At 40.3% G+C, this 25,663-nt stretch overlaps 1 protein-coding gene across 1 annotated transcript; it reads right to left on the minus strand.

Moving 5' to 3' along the window:
* Positions 1 to 12,647: 12,647 nt before the first annotated feature.
* On the minus strand, positions 12,648 to 25,188 carry TTLL2 (tubulin tyrosine ligase like 2). The gene is made up of 4 exons (XM_054972036.1): positions 25,013 to 25,188; positions 22,901 to 23,027; positions 22,025 to 22,062; positions 12,648 to 14,648 (listed from the first exon to the last, which is right to left on the minus strand). The coding sequence occupies exons 2-4, from the start codon at positions 22,969 to 22,971 to the stop codon at positions 13,000 to 13,002; spliced, it is 1,758 nt and encodes a 585-aa protein (XP_054828011.1). The 5' UTR covers positions 22,972 to 23,027; positions 25,013 to 25,188; the 3' UTR covers positions 12,648 to 12,999.
* Positions 25,189 to 25,663: the final 475 nt, after the last annotated feature.

Here is a 25,663-nt window from a genome sequence, read left to right on the forward strand (position 1 = left end):
CACATGCTGCTAGTCAGCCTTGTTCAGTCTGGCTAGGATTGTTAAGGTGATATTCTCTTAATTCCTCTTTGCTGAATTTTCCCTTGAAATCCAGCAATACATGTCTGTTCCTTTTTAGAAACTGTGTCAGCTTTGAATCAATTCCTCTTTCTTTAAAAGATTCTATTAAATCTCGATTTCATGTATTCTAATCACAATATCATGCTGTCTCTGATAAGTTATGGAAGTTCTTAACTCCCCTCCCCCAGTTACGTAAAGGATGAGATATTTTCCATCTTCCTTCTCCCTGTTGCCTTCCCCCTGAGTAGTTTATATTGATCTCTTCTCCATTTTATCTGTACAACTACCCTGTGAGGTCTGTTAGGCTGAGAATGTGAGTGGCCCAAGGTCACCAAGGAAGATTCCATGGTAAAGGTGAGAGTCAACCTAGTTTGACTTCCTAAACACTACACCACATTGTTTCCATTTTCATCCTCAAAACAATCCTGTAATGTAGGTTAAAGGGCTGAATTTATAAAAGGGCTCATAGAGCACCATCGTGTAGTATAAACAGAAACTATGCTATCACATGGTGAAAAAACCTTAAAAAAGATAAATTAATGAGAAATCAAAAAGATTTTTTCTTTTGAAAGAGAAAAAAGAATAAGAGGAACCAATTGCAATTGGCTATATCTAAAAAAGAAAATTCAGAAAAAGAAATTCTATCCCCACCCCCCATTCTGGTTTAGTCTGTTCACAGGGTTCTAGTTCTTGGCTGCACAGTCCAGGCTATGGTGTTGTGCTTGATGCCTTTTTTAGTCCTTTCACAGCTCCTTCAAGAGGTTCCCTCTTATCTGCGGTGTCTTCCCAACTGACTCCTTCCTAATTCTCACTTATTTTCCAATATTCTCCTGTCTCCATAGGAACAGGAACTTCTCAGCAGTCCTCATCTTCCTCTTTTGGCCATTTCTTATATAAAGTTTGCTACATCTTACTCTTTGTTTTGTTTCTTGGATGCTTGATCTAAAGCTGCCTCTAATGTCAGATTTATGTCCATTTATTATTTTGTGTAGGGACTGACCTGTTTTTCCAATGTAGAGAGTAGAAAGATATTGCTGATACTTGATAGCATACATTGGAAGGACGGACAAGTGAATGAATGTGGAATGGTATAACTGGTGCTGATAGGTCCAGTGATCATGCTGTCAGAATGAATATGGGGGCATTAGAAATCACAATACTCAAAAAACAGTGGGAAAACATTTTAATCTTCCAGGATGTTCCATTGCTGACCTAAAAGTGGCAGTCCTCAAACAGAGAAACTTCAGGGGGAAATTACAACATGAGCTTGCTAAAATGGAGTTTATTCACAAATGCATAACAATGGATCCCCTAGGGCTGAACAGAGACTTAGGATTCTTATCTCACTACAGATGCTAATTTCTGCTCTACTCAAGTTGCAATATACCTTTATATCATGACTTCTTCTGCTACACCCTTCCCATCTATTCAAGCTGCATTGTACTTTTACATCCTCCCTTTGGCTGGGATATAAAGGCTCAGGGATCTCCATTCCATTCCTGAAGAAGGGAACTCTGATTCTCAAAAGTTTACACTTAGAAAGTTGTGTTGGTTTCTTAAGTGCCACTGGACTTAAATCCTGCTGTTCCCTAAGGTTGATAACATCTATTGCACAGAAGTGTGTACAAGAGATCCCGAACAGTTTTTTTTTCAAAAAGAAAAGCAGGATGAGGTAATTCGGAGTGTAGACAGGCAGTGTGCGTTTGTGCCGTTTTTCTGCCTGCTGTTTCTCTGCTCTCTAAATCACAAGCCCCCAGCGTCTTTTCTCCCTGCCAGGTTCCAAATGCATATTTATAAGAGCAAACATGCATTCTGAACTCTGAGCAGCTGCTGTGTGTTTGTGTAGAATATATGATTTGGCACAGAAAAGGGTGGGGTGGGATAAGGATAGTTTTATAGGTCTGCCATTGGCAGTTAGCCGTATAGCACATCCACATTCAGAAATAATATATTTCTGAATGCTACATAGTAGAGCTGGGGGTGGGGGTGGCAACACTTAATAGCCCTCATGTCCATCATGTCTTGCAGGCATCTGGTCAGCCACTGTTGGTACTAGAATACTGGATTAGATAGACATGTGCTGTAATCCAGCAGGGCTGTTCATATGCTTGGCTTCTAATTTTGGTACAGCTTTGGGCAGTGGCATACCTAATGAGTTTTAAAATAGTAAATATCCTGTGTTCTACCTCCAGTGCCTGACAGCTGGAACCAAGGAGAAGAAATGTACCAAAAAGCCCCTCTTACTGAGTGTGCCCAAGCCTTGGGCATAACTAATGTTGCTCTTTGGATCCTGGCTAATATGAAGGTCCTAGGAAAAAATGCCAGGTGTGCTGTCAGTCCAGATGCTAAGAAATTTGATATTAGCATTTAGGAATAATAATAGTAAAAAAACTTTACAGAGTTGCATGTTTATTGGTGCCTAAAAATCTTCTACTGACTTTTAAAAATTTGAGTCTGGTGCCTAAGTATTTGAAATATTTTTTCCAGCTTTGACCAGGAGTGTTGTTATAAAATCAAAATTGTTAATTTGGGAGGAGGGATGGCGGCAGCAATTGTTCTCAATTACCCTATAAGCCCAAGTACCTTCTCCCCAGTTAGTGCCATGACCAAAAGAAAAGGGTATGAGATATTCAATTTCAGATCTATGCAAGGTCTGTACTACAATCCTGGGTAGATCTGAGCCTCCTTGGCCTCGTTAGCACAAGACAAGGGGATGGGGTGCAACAAGCCAGTGCTCTCTTCTGTGATCTGGTCCTGCTCAGGCTATTCAGTCTTCTGTTTTCATTCTTGTAATAGAGAAGCTGAAATAGAATACATATGTTGCAAATGAAAAATGTTAGTTTAGCACTTGTAACAGACTAGACTTTATATTCAAATATAATCACGTGTATCTACATTAACTAATTTAAGTGCATTAATGATACTAAATTGGGAGGGGCTGCAAACACAGTAGAAGATAGAAGCAAGATTCAAGGTGGTCTTTCTTGACAGGCTGGAAAACTGGGCTAAAACTAACAACATGAATTTCAAAAGAAATAAAGGTAAAGTTCTGCATTTAGATAGGAAAAATCAAAAGCACACATACAGGATGGGGAAGACTTGTCTTGGCAGTAGTACATGTGAAAAGGATCTAGGGGTCTAGTAGATCATACACTGAACACAAGTCAGCAAAGTGATGCTGTAGCTAAAAAGACAAATGTGATTTTAGGCTGTGTCAACAGAACCATAGTGGCCAGATCATGCGAAGTGATGACATCACTCTATTCTGCTCTAGTTAGACCTCACTTGGAGTACTGTGTTCAGTTTTGCACACCACACTTTAAGAAGGATTTTGACAAGCTGGAACATGTCCAAAGGAGGGCAACAAAGATGGTGAGGGGTCTGAAAACCAAGACTTATGAGGAAAGGTTGAAGGAACTGAGTATGTTTAGTCTGGAGAGGAGGTGATTGAGAGGTGATATGATAGCCCTCTTCAAGTATTTGGTTTTCGTATAGAGGATGGAGCAGAGTTTTCTGTTGTCCCAGCAGGTTAGACCAGAAACAACGGGTTAAAATTAAAGCAAAAAAGTTTTCAGCTAAACATTAGAAAGAACTTCCTGACAAAGTGGTTCCTCAGTGGAACAAGCTTCCTTGGGAGGTGGTGGGCTCTCCTTCCTTGGAGGTATTTAAGAAGCAGCTAGATCAAGATGGGTAGCCATGTTAGTCTGTCTGTAGCAGTAGAAAAGAGCAAGAGTCCAGTAGACTAACAAAATTAGTGGTAGAGTATGAGCTTTCGTGAGTCACAGCTCACTTCTTCAGATACAGCTAGAATGTGAGTCCATCTGTTCTTATGTCTTAGAGAGTGGAGTGATTACAGAAGCCGTGTTGTGCAGGGGGCTGGACTAGATGACCCTTTGGGTCCCTTCCAGCTCTAATAATAGCTGGTGAATGACAAAGGCAGGTGTGATTGAACAGGGTGGGGTATACAGAGGGGTAAGGGATGTGGAGACATTAGCATTGGTAATGAGAGAGGAAGCCTTTGTCTTGATTCAGGTCAGGTGGATACATAGTCTTTTGTTATCAGTTGCCATTCAGAAGTCTCTCTAATCTCCCTTTAAAATTCCTCGGCCGGAGGCTAAGAAGAGGCTAGATGGTCATCTGACAGTTATGATGATTCTCTGACTTAATATGAGTGTACACGTATCAGGAGAGGGCGTGCATGAAGGGATAAGCCAGTGCTTGGCTCTTGTGGCCCTTTCTTATATGGCCAGGGTAATGCCAATCGCCACTCTTGGGTCAGGAAGTAATTTTCCTCTAGGCCAGATTGGCAAGGGATCCTGAAGGTTTTTTGTCATTCTCTAGGCATAGAGGAGGAGTCACAGAACGGTGGTGGTGGGGTGGGGGAGATAGCTGTGAATTTCCTGCGTTGTGCAGGGGCTGGACTAGATGACCCTTTGGGTACCCTCCAGCTCTTTGTTTCTAATGTAAATAGACTGATTTATGTCAGTTGTATTTTCCTGTAGGTACAGCAGTCTTTTTTGGAAGATGCGATTTGAAATCATGGCAATTGTTCAAACATTTCTACACTATGAACATGTTCATACCATGTATTTTCTTAAATTCTCATTTTTTTGGTTCATTTCTCCTACAGCTTTTAACATCATTTTTACTATTGTATATTATTTCGTACCATTTATATGCCAATTGTACATTACAAACCATTTCTATGTTATTTTTCATACTATTTATATGCAGTTGACACAAAACCAGGTATCAATTCAACAGCAATGTGTCCATTGAATTTTGTTTAAATGGTCAGGGAGAAAATGACTATAGTTTTGTCCTGAGTGTGAAGAAAACATAAAAGAAACTTGAGGTTTCAAATCAAATCAAAGTTGTCACTGACTTCTATAACATACTGTGACTTACCGGTAGAAAGTGACTGTAGTCCTACTTCCAAGTCACCGAATGGAAGTGTGTGTGTAATACATGAGTAGCTACACATGAGGTGCTTCCCAATTAAACAAATGGTTGGTAACACTGATGTGTCTTTTGTCTGTTGTAATTCAACTGTTGGCAAACAAACTTAATTTCTAAATATCATATGTATATTGATGTGACATCTGTAAAATACATATATTATTGTTCAGTGAATAACACATGTTTAAGTTTGCCATTAAAACAGGCTAAATGAATGTTAGTCTTTTTACCATTATTAGTGGAGGACACCTCATTTTCCTCATGAGATTTGTGTTTCTCTAGAGTTTGAGGAATGAGCCTACTCAAGAGTGTACAATTTATAAGGCTACATTCAAAATTCACTTGGAGCATCACAGTAGTGATGTCTTTGCTCCAAAACTGTATTTGATGGACATAAATAACTGGAAAAAAATGAGACAGGACACTTAACCTCCTTAGATGACAGAATGAGCGTAACAGCCTCCTCCCCCAGTACTAACAAAATCTACCACCGTGTAGTAGGAAAATTTACAAACCATACATAGGGTAAATAGTCATCATTTAAGTGTCTAGTAACAATTCTATCAGTAACTCATAGAAGCCTGTATAATCCACTGTTCACCCAATCAATGCAGCTAGTCATATATAATCCAAAATAAATACCATTTACTGACAAAGTTCACATCAAATATACAGCTGGGTTAGATTTTTAGAGTCACCTGACTGAGCAGTCCATTCTACTAGCCCTATACCTAGCTCTTTCCACCATTTCTCTCGGGTATTCTCTGTTCATAAATTATTGTGCCAGTTTCTCACTATCAACCAAATAATCTTTATTTAAAGTGGAATTGCATTTGAGCCTTAAAAATTGGCCATAAGGAATGTTATGGTGAAAATGACAGGGATGAAAAGAACGGAAATGTAAGTAAGAATTTTCATCAGTCTATTGTATGTCCTAATAAATAACTTATTGTTTTCATCCACAGATACTGTGGTATCTAAGAAATTGATATGGTACCTGTGGGATGTACTTGTAAATTTAATAGTGGGATGCTGAATGTTAAGCCCATCAACAAAACAGTTTGTGAAAATCAAGAGGGTTTGTGAAAATCAGAAAGTGTTTGTACAAATAAATGTATTTTTGAAACTTATTATTGATGTTGAAAATTATTCTATGGATGTTGATGACCAGCTTCTATGGAGGTTGGTGGGGATTTTAACATCTCTATGTAGAGTGGTGCAACTAGCTACACCCAACTTCAGAGGAGATGAAGGCATTTGCTGAGAGATTAAGTGGCACAATGTCATAAAGTTTAGTACGTATGCTTGTTTTTGATATTGTAAAATACTCCTCTGTAAAATTAATTGTTGGATATTGTATTAATGTTATTGAATAGTTTATTCTTTTTGTATTTCAGAAATACTTTCCATGGCCGTTTCCCCATGGTTTAAAAATAGTGCGATACTTATGGAAGGTTGCCAGCTTCCTCGTGCGATTTTTGACACCATCCATTTACAAAACCTCACAAACGTGATTTGTGGCATTTTGTAAACGGATTATGTCAAAAATCATGTGAGGAAGCCAGCAACCTTCCATGAGTATCCTGTGAGGAGACAGCCTTTATCAGTAAGCTGTCGCTTTCTTGAATGTACAAACTGGGAACTAGAGGAAAGGGTCATTTAATACCTCATGTTTGCAATCAATTGTTAAACCAGACTAGGGAAACAGTTTACTTACTGCTGTTTTTTACAGTTTCATAGCAGTCACTTTAACTGCAAATTGAAGAAACATGTAAATTGCAGTCACTTTAACTGCAAATTGAAAAAACACGTATTGAATATTGTTAGAGATTTATGGTATTTTATATATTTTAGTTTAGTAACTTAGCAGAGTAACATATAGCAGAGTAATTTAGTCAGAAGCGTTTAAACCCTCACAAACGTGCATTAATTAATCCTCAGACAAAATTCATAGAAAGATAGAACTTACAGTTTATTGTAGCAGATTTCTCCATAGCAATATCTTCTGGTAATATCAAGGGAAAGAACCTATCTATAGAGTTACATTCACTAAGCTAATACCACGGCCTGAAAATATAGGCAGCGAGGCTGTAGGTGCAGGGTTTGTGGACAAAGAGAAGGGCTCCATGAGGAGCATGGTGGCTTTACATCTTTCTCTTGGAAGAGCATGAGGGAAGGTGTGAAATCTCCCAAGAAGCACAGAGGCAAGAGAGGAGGAGTCAGTAGGCGTTCCCACCTTAGACAAGAGAGTGGCAGATTGCTAGACTTATACATTACATTCAAAAGAGACATGCAGCGCCCCCCAGTGTCCAAAGGCAGGCTGAGTCGCCTATTCCAACACTCCCTCTCGACTCAGAGTGTCGTCAGCATTCACAACGTTCAGGTCACTTCGTAGACCTTGGTACTTGTCTCTGGGCAGCGGCTTGGTAAAGATGTCCGCTGTCATTTCTTCAGTGGGACAGTAGTGCAGCTTCACAATTCCTTGTGCTTGAAGTTCCTTCACGAACTGCTGTCGTGTCCCAATATGTCTTGTGCGCGGAGTATTTCCTTCTAAAAGAGAAAGGGCTATACAACTCTGGTTATCTTCTAGCATGTTAACTGGTAAAGGTTCTGTAATGCCAAAATCTTTAAGTAACATTAAAAGCATTTGTAAATCTTTGCATGCTTCTGAAGCTGACACAAGTTCTGCTTCAGTGGATGAAAGGGCCACAATTTCTTGTTTACGACTGGCCCAAGTTACAGGTCCATTCCCATAGAAAAACACATAACCAGTAGTGGATTTCCAATCTGAATTATCTTTAGCCCAATCTGCATCAGCATATCCCAATAGTGTGGGATTTTTACTAGCTGGCAGCCTTAGTTTAGAATCTGCAGTACCCTTTAAATATCTCATTACTCTTTTTACTCCGGTCCAATCATTCACAGTGGGTTTACTTACCCTCCTGGATAGAATACCTACAGCTGTTGCAATGTCAGGTCTTGTTGTCATTGCTAGGTAAAGAAGTTTGCCTATGGCAGTTCTGTACCCGTTGTTCTCTGGTAGAGGCTCATTTGGTTCCTTTTCTTTCAGAAAACCTACTTCCATTGGTGTAGGCATTGGATTGGCATTTTCTAGTCCAAAACTTTCCAGTAGTTCTAGTATCTTTTGTCTTTGGCTGAGAAGGTAACTGCCATCTGGTTCTCTCTCGATCTGGATCCCCAAATAAAAATTAGCATTGCCCAAGCGTTTCACTTCAACTTCCTTGTTTAGATGAGATATAATTTCAGCACAATCACTTGAATTTTCATAACAAAGGATAAGATCATCAACATAAGACAAAATAAAAGTCCATCTCTCATTCTTGTATCTACTGTAAAGACAGAGGTCAGCTTTGCCTCGTTTAAAATCTAGATCAAGTAACATTTTGGTCAGTTCATCATTCCAAGATTTGGCAGCTTGCTTAAGACCATAAAGTCCTTTCTGAAGTTTGCATACTAAGTGTTTATTCTGTTCATCTATGAACCCTGGAGGTTGACTCATATATAATTCTTCCTCAATTTCGCCATGTAAAAATGCAGTCTTTATATCCAGGTGTTCTGTTTGCATGTTTCTAGAAGCTGCTATGCTTAAAAGCATCCTGATTGTGGAATATTTTACAACTGGTGCAAAAGTTTGATCATAATCAGTTCCATAAATCTGAGAATATCCTTTGGCTACTAATCTAGCTTTGTATCTCTCAACTGCACCATTCTCATTTTTCTTAGCTTTAAAAACCCATTTACATCCAATAACATTCTTACCCTTAGGTAGTTTTGTGAGAGTCCATGTTTTATTCTTGTGCAGAGCATCTATTTCTTCTTGTGCTGCTTCCTTCCATTTCTTTGCTTCTGGTTCAGGCATTTGTTGAACTTCGGCCCATGAAGTTGGTTCTTGTGGTGGCGACGACCTTGCAAGGTAGGTCAGTCTCTCGGCTGGAACTCCTCTGTTGACGCGCTGAGAGCGCCTAAGGTCCTGAGTCACCTCTGCCTCCGCAGCGGGCTCTGGCTCCTCAGGCACATCTACTGGCCTGGGAATTTCCACCTTTATTCTCTCACCTGGTCGGGCTTCTGGTTGCATCTGCTCAGTGGCTGCACCCATTGCCTCATCACCGGGTTGGATATCTGGTCGCATTTGCGTAGCGATGTCATCTGGCCGATACAGCAGCAGCTGGCTGTCATCATTCTCTCCCTCTGAAGGGTCACGTGTAGCAGCATTCTGGTTGCTCCTATGTCGCTCATCAAATTGCACAACTCTGCTTGTAGTAACACTGTTAGTTTCTGGGTTAAAAATCCTATATCCCTTACATCCTGGAGCATATCCTACAAAGATGCCTTCTAAGGCTCTGGGTTCTAGTTTAGATCTCTTTTCCTCTGGTATATGCGCATATGCTTTGCATCCAAATACTCTAAGATGTTCTATGCTTGGCTTCCTATTATGCCATAACTCATAAGGAGTTTTGTTTGTAGCTTTAGTGGGCAATCTGTTTTGTAAGTAGATTGCAGTCATGGCCGCTTCTCCCCAGTGTCTGTAGGGAAGTCCTGAATCTATTAACATACATCTGACCATATTCATGATAGAACGATTTTTGCGCTCGGCGACCCCATTCTGTTCGGGGTTATAGGGAACAGTGAATCTATGTTGGATTCCATTTTCCCTGAGAAATCTCTGTGTGGCATGGGAAACGTACTCACCGCCATTGTCGCTTTGAAAGGCTTGAGGTTTCCTGTTGAACTTGTTAGACACCATGGAAACATAATCACGCAGTTTCTGCTCAGTCTGCGATTTTTCTTTCAGCAAATAGCACACTGTATATCTCGAGAAGTCATCAATGAAAGACAATATATAAAGGTTATTTCCTGTTGATGCTGGTTTAATAGGACCACATAAATCAGTACGGATTAGTTCAAGTGGTTGCCTTGAGCACCTTTGGCTTTGTTTGGGAACTGAAGGTCGAGTTGCCTTTCCCTTTATACAACAAACACATAATTCATCATCATTGCCACATGCACTTATATTAATACCTGTTACCAAGTCCTTAGACTGCAGCTCCTTTATGGCTTGCATATCGCGATGTGCAAATCTTCTATGCCAAAGTTCAATTGGTTCTCCTTTTGTGGTAGCTGTTGTTGCCTTGTAGGCCTTTTCTCCTTGGCAGTCCAGTTCAAAGACTCCATTTCTGAGACTACCTGTGGAATATATCTCTCCTTCGCGAGAAACTGTACATTTGTTATTCTCAAAGTGTATAGAAAATCCTTTTTGTGATAGTACAGGTACGCTTAGTAGGTTTGCCTTTAAATCAGGAATGTATAAAACTTCTTCTACTTTAATTATCTTTTTAGAGAAATCATTATTGCTATGAAGCATAATAGAGCCTTTCCCAGCAATTTTCACATTTGTCCCGTTAGCCATCATAACGTTCTTAGATGCACTGGTATCTAATTCATAAAACAGATTAATATCTGAAACCATATGCGCTGAGGCGCCACTATCGAGGACCCAAGGGCACTGTGGGCTATCATTTATTCGAGCAATATGAGACACATGATAATTACTATCAGCCCTTGTTTGAGGAAAACCTCTAAAATTACTAGCTCTTGCTTTTGAAAAATCTTCTCTGTTTCTCTCTGCCTGTTGGTTCCTGCTTGCAGCAGCATAGTTCTTTCTGCCCTTGTGGCTGTAGCTCCTGTTGCTAAAACACTCCCTCTGGAGGTGACTGGGCTTATTGCATTTGTGGCAGAAGGGAGGAGTCTGCCTTTCTCTAGGATCGGCTCTTTGCCTGTAATCAATTTGCCTAGGTCCTGCCCCTCTGGGTCTGGCCTCTCTGACCATGTAATTTGAGTCAGTCTTGCATTTCCTTTTCTCCTGATAAGATCTTTGCTTGTTGTACTCTGATCTTATCTTAGCTAACACTTCCTCCAGAGTAACACCTTGTGTAGTAACAGAACTGGTGAAACTGGAGTAACTCTTTGGTAGTGAGCTTAAAACCAGAGCAATTTTCAAATCTTCATCTAGAATCTGACCAACAGTAGCTAGTTTATCTATTTGATTCAACAAAGATTCAATATGAGCATTCACATCTCCATTATCTTCCATTTTATTCGAAAATAGCTGTCTGAATAAATCAATTTGTAGTAACTGGTCTGACATTTTCAAGAAATCTCAAAGTACTTCTCTAGAAAACTTTACTTTTCCGTCTTTAACTTTTAGTTTCCTGGCTCAAGTTACCCAAAACGTTTTAAAAAGGAGGTTTCTCTGCTTTTTCTGTGCACGCTTGAGGGTAGGGAAAAAGCTGTTAGACTTTTCACCTAATTTCTTTCTTTGTTCCTCGTGAGGTTGCCTGTGAGGGCATTCGCGTGCTAATTGAGTCCTTTTGTTCTGCCTGGCTGTTAGACCAGCAGTCAAGGAAAAAACTTTGCAGTTTGAAACTCTTTACTTCTAGATTCAGCTATGGGCTTTTCTTTGGCCCTGAGGAACTTATTCAAGACTGGGCTACCATTAACCCTGTTAGAGATTTATGGTATTTTATATATTTTAGTTTAGTAACTTAGCAGAGTAACATATAGCAGAGTAATTTAGTCAGAAGCGTTTAAACCCTCACAAACGTGCATTAATTAATCCTCAGACAAAATTCATAGAAAGATAGAACTTACAGTTTATTGTAGCAGATTTCTCCATAGCAATATCTTCTGGTAATATCAAGGGAAAGAACCTATCTATAGAGTTACATTCACTAAGCTAATACCACGGCCTGAAAATATAGGCAGCGAGGCTGTAGGTGCAGGGTTTGTGGACAAAGAGAAGGGCTCCATGAGGAGCATGGTGGCTTTACATCTTTCTCTTGGAAGAGCATGAGGGAAGGTGTGAAATCTCCCAAGAAGCACAGAGGCAAGAGAGGAGGAGTCAGTAGGCGTTCCCACCTTAGACAAGAGAGTGGCAGATTGCTAGACTTATACATTACATTCAAAAGAGACATGCAGCGCCCCCCAGTGTCCAAAGGCAGGCTGAGTTCCCCATGGTTTAAAAATAGTGCGATACTTATGGAAGGTTGCCAGCTTCCTCGTGCGATTTTTGACACCATCCATTTACAAAACCTCACAAACGTGATTTGTGGCATTTTGTAAACGGATTATGTCAAAAATCATGTGAGGAAGCCAGCAACCTTCCATGAGTATCCTGTGAGGAGACAGCCTTTATCAGTAAGCTGTCGCTTTCTTGAATGTACAAACTGGGAACTAGAGGAAAGGGTCATTTAATACCTCATGTTTGCAATCAATTGTTAAACCAGACTAGGGAAACAGTTTACTTACTGCTGTTTTTTACAGTTTCATAGCAGTCACTTTAACTGCAAATTGAAGAAACATGTAAATTGCAGTCACTTTAACTGCAAATTGAAAAAACACGTATTGAATATAAGAATTTATATTTGATGTGAACCTTGCCAGTAAATGGTATTTATTTTGGATTGTATATGACTAGTTGCATTGATTGGGTGAACAGTGGCTTCTATAGGCTTCTATGAGTTACTGATAGGATCATATAGACACTTATATGATGACTATTTACCCTATGTATTGTTTGTAAATTTTCCTACTACATGGTTGTAGTTTTTGTTAGTCTTACATCCAACATCATGGTCATTTTTGTTGTAGATATCCTCCACCAATACAACAATATCCCTAACGTATTTATAAGCACTATGATCTGGATAGTCACCTGAAAGCTTATCTTGAGATTCCTCTAAGAAGACACAAAAATAAATAAATGGTTAGTGCTTCAGACTAGGAGCTGGGGGAGACACATTCAACCCTCTACTTCCTGGATGTTCTTGGGCCAGTCTCTCCCCTACCTCCAACCTACCATGCAGAGTTTAATTCAAGGAAATCTGAAATGGACATGGCACAGTGTCACATGTGATTAAGAGATTCTTTGAAAAAATATAACTTTTAATACATTAAGCTTATCTACGGATTAAATAACCTTTTATTTAATTTCTTTTGCTCTGGTTGTAATTCTTTGCTCATTAATTTATGTATTTCTTGAATTATGCTTTTGACATTTATTCCATTCCTAGATGCTTCAAGAGCAGCCTCATTGAAAGGAAATATAAGGACAAAGTCTCCCACTCGAGGGAATGGTTTCCTATCTTTATCTGAAAGAAAATATGGAGGGATAGATGGCTTATAGTTATAGAGCTCAGGTGAACTGAACCAGTGGACAGACTGAACAGGTTCACACATTGAATGACTAGTTCTTAACATTTGTTTGCTTTTAGATTGTGGCTTTGATTGCGGTGGTGTTTTTGGCATGTTCATCCTTTCACGCAATTGAGAGGTCAAAGTTGTCTTGGGATAAGCACTACCCAGTCTACCATATAGTGGAGCTCCTTTATTAATCCGCAAGAGAGATGAGCATGGGGAAGTAGCTGCAGACTTGCTTCCTTTCTCACAAGCCAGGAAATCCAAGGAGTCCTCTGCTCGGGTTGTCAACAAAGATTGTGATCGACTAAAACATGAAATTCTCCTACTAGCTCCTTTGTGTTTTCTCAGATGGTCATTCTCTTTGTAGTTCAGCAAGTCAACAATGTCATGGAGCAACCTTCTCTTCACAATTGCATCAGTGGGACAGTCCAACCGTAAGCCTGGGCTATGATTTACTTCCAGAAGCCAGGGCTTCATTTTGTCATCAACCAGAATGTCAAACCCAAAAAGTTCAAAGCAGTTAAATGTAAGTGGAACTGATGGAGTGATGGCAAGTAGGGTCAATATGACAATGTGGTTGATCCTTTGCCACAAGTGTACATCATCCACATTGCGGCTATGTAGGTAGGCTCGGAACCGGCTAAAAGTCCATTTGCATCCCGAGCCAATGACATCTTTATCCTTTCTGTATGAAGGCCCAAATTTATTGATACTAGTGTTTGTCAAATGGGCATAAATGTTGTCCAGGGACTCAAGGTCAAATTTCTCTGTGGCAAACCTCACCAGACCTTCTTCGTAAGTATAAATAGTGAGGGGAGAAAAGCTTGTGACACAGACGTAGAGCCGGAGATCCCATTTATATCCAGAAATAAGCAAAGGATTAGTGACATACTTCTGCACAATGACCATGCAATCATAGACAAAGTCTTTTATGTCCTGAAAAATGAGTATTCCTCTTCCACGAGATCTATCAACGGGTTTGCAGATCCAGTAACTCGGCTTTTTGCCTGGTATCTGCCTCTCTTTGGTGTATTCTGTGATAAATTTAATATAGTCATTCGGCATGATGAATGCAGCTGGACTGAAGTCATAGAGGTTTGTTCCATAAACTCCCTTCATACGTTTCAGGTGCCTTGCCAAATAATCCTTCCTGGTGATCCTGATTGTTTCTGGGTGGTGATTGAGTCGCTGCCATGGCTTAATACTCCTGTGGTCGGTCATCCGGAAAGGGTAATTTCGCCAATATAGATTCCAGTCTTCTTTATCTTGCTCGTGCTCATCATACTCAATCCAACCACGTTCCAGTAGAATATCACGGACTACTGCCGGAGCACTGTTATGGAGCCGGAAAACCAGTGGGCTGGCAGTCCTTCTCAAATCAGCATGCTTTGCTGCTGTGTAGCTTTTGCTTCCTGGAAAATCAGAAAGGGGGGGGGTATTAGGGCTGAAACAATTAGTTGATTAAATGCATTAATGAATTAATTTCAGCTTTTAAAAACTTGTAACCTGAACCACCCATGCCTAATTTTAAAAAAAAATTGATGGCATTACCTATGCCTTGTGCATGTGAACACATTTCTTTATTCAGAGCAATGAAATTAAAAGAAATTTTCAACACTGGATTGAAATGTAGGCCACAATTTGACTGAAGTCAAATGACTTCCATTGCTTTTAATGGATCCGGACTGTACCTTGTCAAGGCCCCAGGGTATTGCCAGGCACAGTAAGGGCCCTTGTGTGTGTGTACATGTAATCAGAGCCTTTTGATCAGTTGTTGGAACTGGGAGAGTTGAGCTAGAGCTGGGCTAGATCATGGAATGCAGGAGTTTGTTGACCGGGCTCCTAATTATTATACCTAGTCTGGCCCATCAAGAGGCCACATCCTGCCTGCTAATCATAGTGGCTGATGTTGCACAAATGTTTCTATATTTGATGGGAACTCTAGGACCTCGGTGTTCATGGTAGGGGTTAGTTTCTGGCATCAGATCATGTACTTCAAGTCTTACGTATACTCTAATTTATTAATGGCTGCTGAGAAACACCAGGGGCTTTTAGACACTCATTACTTCTGGACCCTGTAACATTCTTTAAGTATAACTTTCTGGATCCAAGCTGCAGTATAACAAAAGATGAACTTTTATTAACTATTTACATAACTTAGAAAGCAGTATTAGACAGAAAATAAGTAACTCACTACCCCAACCAGATCTCTCTGCTCCTCCTTTCAAAGCCCTCTGGAAAGTGTAGAACCTGTTAAACAGCAGCCACTTGAAGTCAAAATGTCCTCACATCTTTCCCTTCCACAAAAGAATACATCACTCTGTTGGAAGAAGCAATGTCTGGTGTACAAGAAGGAAGAAGAGAAGAAGACCCTACCATACTGGGGGCAGCAAGGATCAGTTAGATAGGAATGTGAGGACTAGAGATGGGCACGATCCAAAAAAAATTAACGATCCAGCTGATCATGGATTGGCGCCGGCGACGATCCCGAATTAACGATCCACACCGATCATCTCCCGTTCCCGAACCGTGGATCGTGGACTCCACAGCGGGGCACGCTGGTATTCCCAGCTATGTGGGAAGGTGGGTTGTGGCGGTGTTTGACTCTCTCAGTCTCTCTCTCCAAAGGCTAGCAAGTAGCAATCAAGAGCTCTGTCCCACTCCACTGCTCGCAGAAAGTGAAACCCAGCCTGTGAGCCCATGGCATGGGTCCCATTCAGCAACACAAGAGGTCTGTGTTTGGCTGTCAGAGCTGCCTATTAGGGTTTTCAGGGATGAGATTGGAGTGCCCATGGCTACAGAACACCCCCCTCCCCTCCCTCCCCTGGGTGTCTTCTCCCAACTTGTGACTGCTTTGCTGCTCCTTGGTTGGGAGGAAGCCCTGCTGATCAAGGAAAGCTGGGCTTCCATTTGGGTTTCCAGGTCGACAGAAGGAGGGCAAACAGAGCTCAGGCATTTCCCTGGCTCCGTTGCCAGGGGAATAGATTGCTGGCACCTGAGTGTCTGGATCCCTGATCCGAGCCCAATCGCCCCAATCCAGGCCCCTCCCAATCACTGGATCATTGGCCGTGGACAATCACGATCCGCTGAGTCATGATCGCGCGATCGCCGTTATCATGGGGGTTTTTCGATCGTAATGCAGATCGTACCCATCTCTAGTGAGGACAGCACTTCTCTGTTAAGAGTCATTTCTTTGTCTTGTCTCCTATTGGGCTAAACAGGGCAATATCCTCCTCTCTGTGAGCACACTCTCTCTACTACGTATAGAGATGGAGCAGCTATCTCTGTCTCTCCTCTTTACTATCTGAAATGTAGTTCCTAAACTCTTTTTACACCTTTAAACACCACTATGCAACTACTGCTGTTTATTTGTTACTCTGCCAACAGGGTTAATGGGCTCCAGAGTGCGCATACTGATTTAAAGGCAGAAAGCCTCCTGAAGCTTAACTGCCCAGCAAGGCTTAGAGGCATGGCGGAGAACAAAGAAACAAAGATGGCCACCCCCTGTGGTGCACAGCAGGGCCTCTGGATAGATAGGCTAGGAGATGAAAACTACCAGATATGGTGCATATGAATGAAAGTGCATCTGATGGAGAAAGATCTCTGGGATGGCACTCAAATCCAGAGGGGGGGGGGAGCTGATGAAGCGGAGCAACAAGCCATGTGGGACTGGAATGACAAAAAGGCAAGATCTTATCTTATTAATGCTCTAACTGATTTGCGGTTATTAAGGGTGATAAATATGCAAACAGCTAAGCAAGTCTGGGAAGAGCTAAGGAGACTCCATATAAAATCCTCACTAAATACTCGGATGTATTTACTAAAATGGCTATACAGCTAAAGAATGAAAGAATCTGATGATGCCACCTAGACGGCATGCTTGCATTAGTCCAGCAACAGGGAAGAAGATTCCAGATGAGAATATGACTGTATTAATTCTGATAAGTCTTCCAAGCAGTTATGACAATATACTATATGCAATTGAGGGGAAAGAACATAATAATCTCCCAGGAATTCTCTCAGTTCGGGAAGAGGAAAGATTGCATAGGGAGAATAGAGAGCTGAGTCAAATGAAACTGCTTTAAAAGTTACTGCAAGAAATGATTTCTACTGTCATTCATGCAAAGGCAGAGGACACATCAAAATAAATTACACATTGCTTGAATCACAAAGAGATGGCCCAAAGCCACAAAACGAAAAGCCGCCATTTAAAGGTGCCAGGTGGCACCTTGGTCAAGTAGTTACGGATCAGGTAAGAAAAGCTTAATTGTTGCCTCAGGGAATGCAGATCAATTAGAATGGAGCTGCTCCAGAAGCATGTTCATATGCAATATATTGAGCTTGGTTATACTCCACAAACATTTTGCCAGAGCGTAGCCAACGATACTTAACCCCAGCTGCCTGAAGTTTAGAAATAGTGGGTTTTAAGTCTCTGCAAATCTTGAGCATTTCTGAAGGGAGGTCAGGAAATACAGATATCTTACTTCCTTGGAATTCCAAGCCGTTCTGCTGGCGTGCTTCCATCAAGATTTTCCTCCTGGTCCAGTAATCAGCAAACTCCACCACCATATCCCTACTGGGAGAGCTGGCCTCAGAAATATTTGTTGTTTTACCAACTCGGTAGGCTCTCACAATTAAAGGCTCACACAAACACCCCCTCCTCCAGTTTTAGTGAAGTAGCTAACCAGGACTCTATAAAAATAGTGAGTTACATTGCTGCTTCAGCATTTGATGAAAACCCACGAAATTTTAAATTTTTATCTCTTAAATGAGATTCCAATATCATGATTTTTTCTCTGGACCAGCCATCTTGAGAAGTTATTCCAGTCTTTTTTTCCAAGCTGGCAACTTTCTTTAAAGCTTTTGCTTTTTGAACAGTTTGCTTATGCTGAGTCTCCAGTTCATCCATACAGTGAGCTAAAGGGGTTATCATGTCCATCATCTCTTGTTTTAATTCTTGACGCTGTTTCTCCGAGGCTTCTAATAAGAATGTTGTTGTTAGGAGCGAGCCTGCATTGTTTATATCTCCGTGGCTTGACTAGGCTATGGAAGTGCTGGCTGCTTCTGCTGAAGCAAAAAAATCCTCTAACGAAGAAGCTCCCCTGACATTCTTTAGTTTCTATTTAGCCTTCGAAGCCTTGGGTGTCATTTTCCAAGACTAATTTGTTTCAAATTAATAAGTTAAAGTTATTTTAAGAGCGAGAGACGGGGGAGCAACAGATAATGGCTTCTGCATGGCTCACCATCAAAGCCACGCGCCTACTATGACTAAGAATTAACCTGTTCTGTGGGGTCTTCAACTTTCTCTATAATATCCAGATCAATCAGTCTATCTAAATCTTCTTTTAGCTTGTGTCTAAGAGCTGCTAGAGGAACATTTCTAGGTACATGTATGACAAGAAAATTAGGTTCTGCCAGTTCTATTTTATATTCTTCGGAGAGCTTTCCTATGCCAATAAGGACATCCTGAAATTGATCTTCAATGTTTGTATGCCTCTGCTCTTCCACACTGTACAGCTTTTTAATAAGACCTAGTATAATATATTTTAAGTCCCAATATGGGTATCCCATTACCTACAACAATTACAAACAATAATTTTACCATATTATTGTTTACCTGAACATCTAGCTCACAAACTCCCAAGGTTGGAATGAGCTCTCTGCTGTAAGATTTAAGTTGGATCTGTTTGTACCCAGTGTGGCGTGGCTTTCTATTTAGATCCTTAAAGTAACCTCTGATACTACATGAGCTCTGGTATCCAACTTGTAGATAACAAAAATCCCATTTGTGTTTACAGTAATTCAATGCATGCTGATGTTTCTTGCAGACTTCCCAAGAAAAAAGTTTCTCCTGTGCTGGTGCTGTGGTCTTCTCTGTGCAGAGGAGTGTTGATGTCTTCTTCATCTTGCAAAACATTGATATTTTGTTTCTTTCTGAGCCCAGTCTTTCCTTGTTTGAAAATTTTTCAGATTCAGCTTTTTGCAAATATGGCAGGTTTGTTCAAAGGCAGGCCATTGCCTAGGTCTGTGTTTGTTTCCACATCATGAACACTCATTCTTATAGACTTTTGAAGAAGCTATTCTGTGTTGACTTTGCATGTACTTTTGGCTCTGAGGCTGTTGGTCCAACCCACTGTTGCATTGTTTTGATTTCCTGCCAGAACCTACATTATGACCATGTTCTGCTTTGCAGCTAGGCAAATTCTGATTGTTTTTTACAAGATCAGATCAGATTCTTCAAGCAATATTTTCATTAGGCCAGATACCTCTATGCCAATTATAACTTGGCCTCTAATCTGCAAGTCCTTCAAATTTGCAGATTTGACTTAACAGTCTAAGATATGTGATGAATCTTATTGTCTAAAAATCTGTAATGATTTGAATGTTTCCCCTTCCTTCTGCAATCTCATATGAAACTGATATCTCTCAAAGGTTTCATTTAGTTTAGGGATGCAGTATTCTTGAAATGTCTGTAACAGTCTCATAACTAGTTTGCAGTTCTTCACTAAGTTGCAAACTATTAAATAAATCTAATGCCTCTGATCAGAAATATTTAAAAATATAGTTACATTTTGTTCATCAGCTTTTTCTGTAGCTCCATTTGCTTTCATAAAGAGGTTAGTTTGAATCTTTTGCAATTGTCTGCTGAATTTCTGGAAAGTGCTAGGAGGGCTGGAATTCTGGGCTGTTCCATCTTCTTCTATTTGTTCAGTTTCTTAAAGTTTCTTCCATCTTTCCTTGTTTCTCAGATCCTGTACTGCAATATGCAACCAGCCATTCCTGGTAGCATATAACATGCTTTAAGTATAGCTTTCTGTATCCAATATGCAGTACTATTAACTATTTCTATAATTCAGAAAGCAGTATTAGAAAGAGAACAAGTAACTTGCTATCCCAGCCAGATCTCTCTGCTCCATCTTGCAAAGCCTTCTGGGAAGTGTAGAACCTATTAAGCACCACCCACTTAAATTCATAGTGTCCTCACAGGCCCCAACTCACACCACGTGAATACATGAAGCTGCCTTATGCTGAATCAGACCATTGGACTATTACAGTCAGAATCATCTACTCAGATTGGCAGTCGGTCTCCAGGATTGCAAGCTGAAGTCTTTCATATCACCTACTGCCTGGTCCTTTTAATTGAAGATTGCAGGAGCCGAGCTGGGACCATCTGCCCTCCAAGCAGGTGCTCTACCACTGAGCCACAGCCCCTCCCCAGATCAAACCAAAATATCATATTAAACCAAATCACACGAACAAAAAGAATTTGACCAGTGTGATCACTACCTCCAGAATTTTTTCTAGTCCTGCGGTCTCAGTAGCTGAGCACTTACTTGATGCTATTTTAAAATAACTATCCCACTCCCAATATCATCTGCATCAAGATAATATCTTGAAAAAAAGATATTCTGTCTTACTGCTATGTCACATTCTGTTGTTTTACAAGGTTAAAATTTGGGTTAGTTGTTGAAGTTTTGTTGATGTTTATACCAATTCAACTAATTTTAGCAATTTAATAATAACATTCATTTTATATACTGTCCTTCAGGACAACTTGATGCCTACTCAGAGCAGTTTACAAAGTGGGTTGTTATTATCCTCACAACAACACCCTGTGAGGTGGGTGGGACTGAGAGGTCACCCACATGGCTTCAAGTGGAGGAAAGGGGAATCAAACCCAGTTCTCCAGATCAGAGTCCTGTCGCTCTTAAACACTACACCAAGCTGTAAGCCGCCCTAAGGGTCTATCTGAATGATATAAAAGGATATATATATTTACAGAGTTTCTCTCCTGCCTTTCTGCCTTCATAAAGGCCACCAAGGCAGCTAACAAGTTAAAAAACATATATAATAAAAACATGTATGAAAAATACGTATTCTCCATTTTGATTTTAAAAAAACATTTAAACTGTATATATTTTCAATTTCTTCAACTGCTCTTGTGCTACACCAGTTATCACAAGCAGCTCAGTAGCCTATGTTTCTTGCTAGATATGTAGAGTTTGTGCCAATGTGCCATGCTTGTGATGTTATGTCCATCAGTAAGTATCCTTAGGACTGCAGTCTTAGGATGATTTATGGATGGGCTGTTTCTGCTTTGGAACCTCCTTGTCCCCTCCTCATACCTTCTAGCAGTACATAAGAAGACCATTTCACGCATTTACTGAACCAGCTATCCAAGTTCCATGGAGGAGGAGCAGGCATATGTTTCCCCTTCTACACATAACTCTGGAAATGTGTGAAGCACATGTTCCATGTTAAGAGGTTGGGCTGTGAGTCAGCACTCTGCTGCTTCATTTACCACTACTGCCATGAGGTCAGTAGGTGGCCTTGGTTAAGCCATCCCTCTTAGGCCCAGCTCCCCCGCTGTATTGTTGAGATAATAACACTGACTTTGTTCACTCCTCTGAGTGATACTAATCTGTCTGGCAGAGTGGTATACAAGCACATCATCATCATCATCATCATGGAAGGAAATTTCTTGAACTAGGCTTTCATGCATATTAGCCTCTTTGTGGAAAACTGACATCACACACTATCTAAGGTTCATACTGGAAAATGTTTCATGTTTCAAGTCCAAAGAGAAGTTCAATTGTTTTGCAGAATGCCAAACTAAGTTGATCATAGGGAGCAATCCTAAACAGGTTTACTCAGTATTGTGTCCTATGTTCTTCAATGGGCTTACTCCTATGAAGGTGTCCTGGGAGTCATATTAATGAACCCACCAGCTTATGAAAACACAAGCTACCGAGTTTAAGGAAGACTAAATTTTTAAAAAATCAAATACCTTTCCTTCGGCTCCTCGATCCAGCCATATTTGCAGTACTGTGTATGTACAAAAAACAAACAAAAATGTATCAAATATCACTGTAAAATACAGCAACTTTTAAAAGGTGCAACATGTCATATAAGCTTTATTCCTTTTGTCATCACAATGGCCCAGTGATAGAGATGGTCATCAAGGAGAATAAGGTTGAGAGTGGCTTGCTCTATAGCCATGATTCATTTGGAATTTCACTCTGAAGTATTTAATGTACCACACACGATGTACAATTTTTAAAAGTTAATTGCAGTTAAGTTTAACTGAAATCAAGGAGGTGGCCAGGAACTGGGGAAAGTCCTGCTAGTGGCATTTAGTCTCAGTAAGGTCACAGAGCCGTATTTAAACTAATTTGTAAAGGAAACCAGGCTGGAGCTGGGGAGCCTCCTGTTCATAGTAACTCATCTGGTCAGTTTGCAGTTTTAATAATAATAATAATTTGCAGATAAGTTCTTCTTCCTGACATCTTATTTATTTGTTTGTTTGTTTGTTTTCGATTTTTATTCCGCCTTCCCTGCACAGGCAGGCTTAGGGTGAATTACACTCAAATAAAACAGTATAAGATAAGTTACACTTTAAAATTATTTAAAATGACAATAACAAACAATCCAATAAATATTTAAAAGCATATAAAATAGCAGCTCACAACCAATAGGAGGCAATCGATCTATTGCCTAAAAATTTTAAATGGCAGATGTTTTAATGATAGTCTGACCAAGCAAATCTGTTTTACTACAATGATTCTCCTTCTTGATTACTCTCTCTGTAAGAAGATATCAAATTGCTAAACACCATAGTTTACATTTGGAGACAAAAATAAAACATAAAACAAACTATGCAAACCTTATTTCCTCTGTGGCTGTGCAAATCAGATCATTTTGGGAATTGTGACCAACTTTTTGCCAGAGTGACATCTTCTTCAGTGTCTCATGTTAGTTTGGAGAAGCCATTGTCCTTCTGTTCTGCATTTCTACCATTGGAAACAAAACTAAAACTCTGTATTTTATAAATTCTAAATCACCATTGGAACCTATGCTATACTGCACATTTCAGCATTCTGATCCCTTCTTACTCGCTATGGTCTTATTGTGTTAAGATTTTTGTGGTTGCAAATAAGTAAATTTGGTTATTATAAAAAAAAATTCAAAAAGAAGATCTCTACTCAGCAGGGTGCCTCGCCAGGTGGCTCTCCTGGCTGGGGGAGGCAAAAAACACTCCCCTGCAGCACTTTTGCTGTTGCTCTTTTTAACTGAGCAGCAACTGTGCAAAGCAGCTTAGTTTTAATGCATCAGAGGTCTGTAGTCCAGGCAGCTGTTGTGTTAGCATGCTAATTAGCTGCTTTGCACTGCAAATAAATGAAGAGCTGTGCAAATGCAAAGTCACATGGGAGAGCTCTTTTGCCTCCTCAGCATCATGTTTAATGTTTAAATATGGCCTTAAGTGGTGAAAAAGAGGTGGAAAGGGAGAGCAGAGTGAAGCAAAGTCTCCTTTTTTTGCTCTGTTTTGCTCTTCTTTACTCCAGCTTGATTGACAACTCCAGCTTGAGAAATTCCTAGAGATTTGGGGGTAATGTTTGGGGAGGGTGGAGTTTGGGGAGAAGGGAAGCTCAGTGGGACATAGAGTCCACCCTCTAAAGCTACCATTATCTCCAGGGGCACTGATATCTGTAGTCTGGAGATCAGCTGTAATTCCAGGAGAACTCCAAGCCCCTCCTTGATGTTGGTAACCTGATCTCTTTGAGATTTAACATTTACCAATTTGAAAACATTTAAAACATTTACCAATTTGAAGACAAATACTGAAAATCAAAAGAATGTTCATATTTTTATTTTTAAATGCTGTTTTTCAACTTGTAATGTGAATAGGGTTGCCAGCTCCAACTTGGGAAATTCCTGGAGATCTGGGGAGTGAAACCTGGAGAAACCTAGAGAAATTGGGGGTTTGAGAAGGGAAAGGACCTTGGCATGGCATAATTCCATAGAGTCCACCCCCCAAAGTAGCCATTTTCTCCAGGTGAACTGATCTCTGTGGCCTGGAGACCGGTTGTAATTCCGGGAGATCTCCAGCCACTACCTGGAGGCTGGCAACCCTAAATGTGAACCATTAATTAAATTCCAGAGTTTTCTACCTAATAAACCCACCTGCTTTTTATAATAAAGGGCTTGGAATTTAATAACAGAAACAAAATGGTGGTGTAGAGTGTGTGTGAAGAAACTGTGGGTCTACACTTACAAATAATAGTAGCCATTCCATATGGGAACAAAAATGTACTTTTTATTCTAAAGTTCTTATATTAAATCATATAATGACACTTTGTTAGGTAGATAATCCTCACTCTATTTGCTGTGAGGCTGTGATTCTCTGGCCTATTTCATTTGATTGTTTCTGCTATACTCTTTGAATAGAAAATGTGCATGTCCTTTCGTGAACCATATCATAAGTATAAAAGTAACACAAAAAGCTGTGCTTTCTGTTTTTTGTCACCATATGTTTAAAGCCCAGCCAATGAGAATGAAATCTCTCTCAAGGCAGTTAATTATATTACATATTACTTCAACCCTGACCAACAACCAGATTTATGAAAGTGCCTTTTTGGAGACTAGATGGAGTTTATTGATCACCTGTACTATCCAATTCTCTTTTCTGTAGGATTGGCTAGATTTGGTCTGATGCCTTCCAGTTGCTGATTCCTATTTTAAAGGTTACTTTTCTATCTTGCAAGTGCTCCAAATGGTATTCTGGTATCCCTATAGTGTATATTTCAGGCTGATGCTGACAGTGTGCCTTGCCTGTAGCCACCAAATTAATTCAGAACAGAGTTGAGATTTGAATCAAAGCCTTCACTCAGACCCTAAGCCTCTTCAATATGTGTGTTCTCAGTTCAGTTTTTCTAGCAATCCCTTTTTCTTAAGGAAACTGGGATCTGTATTCTTCAATGCAAAAATATTCACATACCTTTCCCTCCAGAGCTTCTCTGCTGTGCTACTGCTGCTCTTTCCGCATTGAAATTACCATTGTGTTCATCAAGGTAATGCATTCAGCACCACTCAGCCTCAGGGTGAGGGCATCAGTTAACTTGTGCTTTTGCTTAGATTGCCTTTTGAAGGTTCAAAAAGCCACAAATGGCACCAGCTTCTTCTTCTTGCCTGGATGTTGCAAAAGGCAAGCAGGGTGAAAGGATTGAAAGAGGGTTGCCTAGCAATGCAAAACAGAATCTTGAGAACAAAGGCATATGCTCTTATTGTCACAAGAACTTTCAGCTTCCCTTTTCTTTCACTTCATTCTGTCAGTCAAATTTGACAGGTTTTTTTTTTAAAAAAAATCTCTGATGATCTAGGCCGTTTCCACACAGTTTACCTTGTTGTGGAAAATAGCGAAATCTCGCGAGAAGACGCTGTTATCACACTAGAAGATGCTGTTATCACACAAGAAGACGCGATAGCAGCATCTTCTCGTGTGATTTTGCGCGAGATTTCGCTATTTTCCACAACAAGGTAAGCTGTGTGGAAACGGCCCTAGTCTGGTATATGATCCATTTCCACAGTATGGGAAGCCCACCTCATCCCTGAGATCATGCTGTTGCTTGAACAGTGGAGCTGGTGGAGG

Source organism: Eublepharis macularius, chromosome 1, assembly GCF_028583425.1.
Source record: "Eublepharis macularius isolate TG4126 chromosome 1, MPM_Emac_v1.0, whole genome shotgun sequence".
Lineage (NCBI taxonomy): Eukaryota > Metazoa > Chordata > Lepidosauria > Squamata > Eublepharidae > Eublepharis > Eublepharis macularius.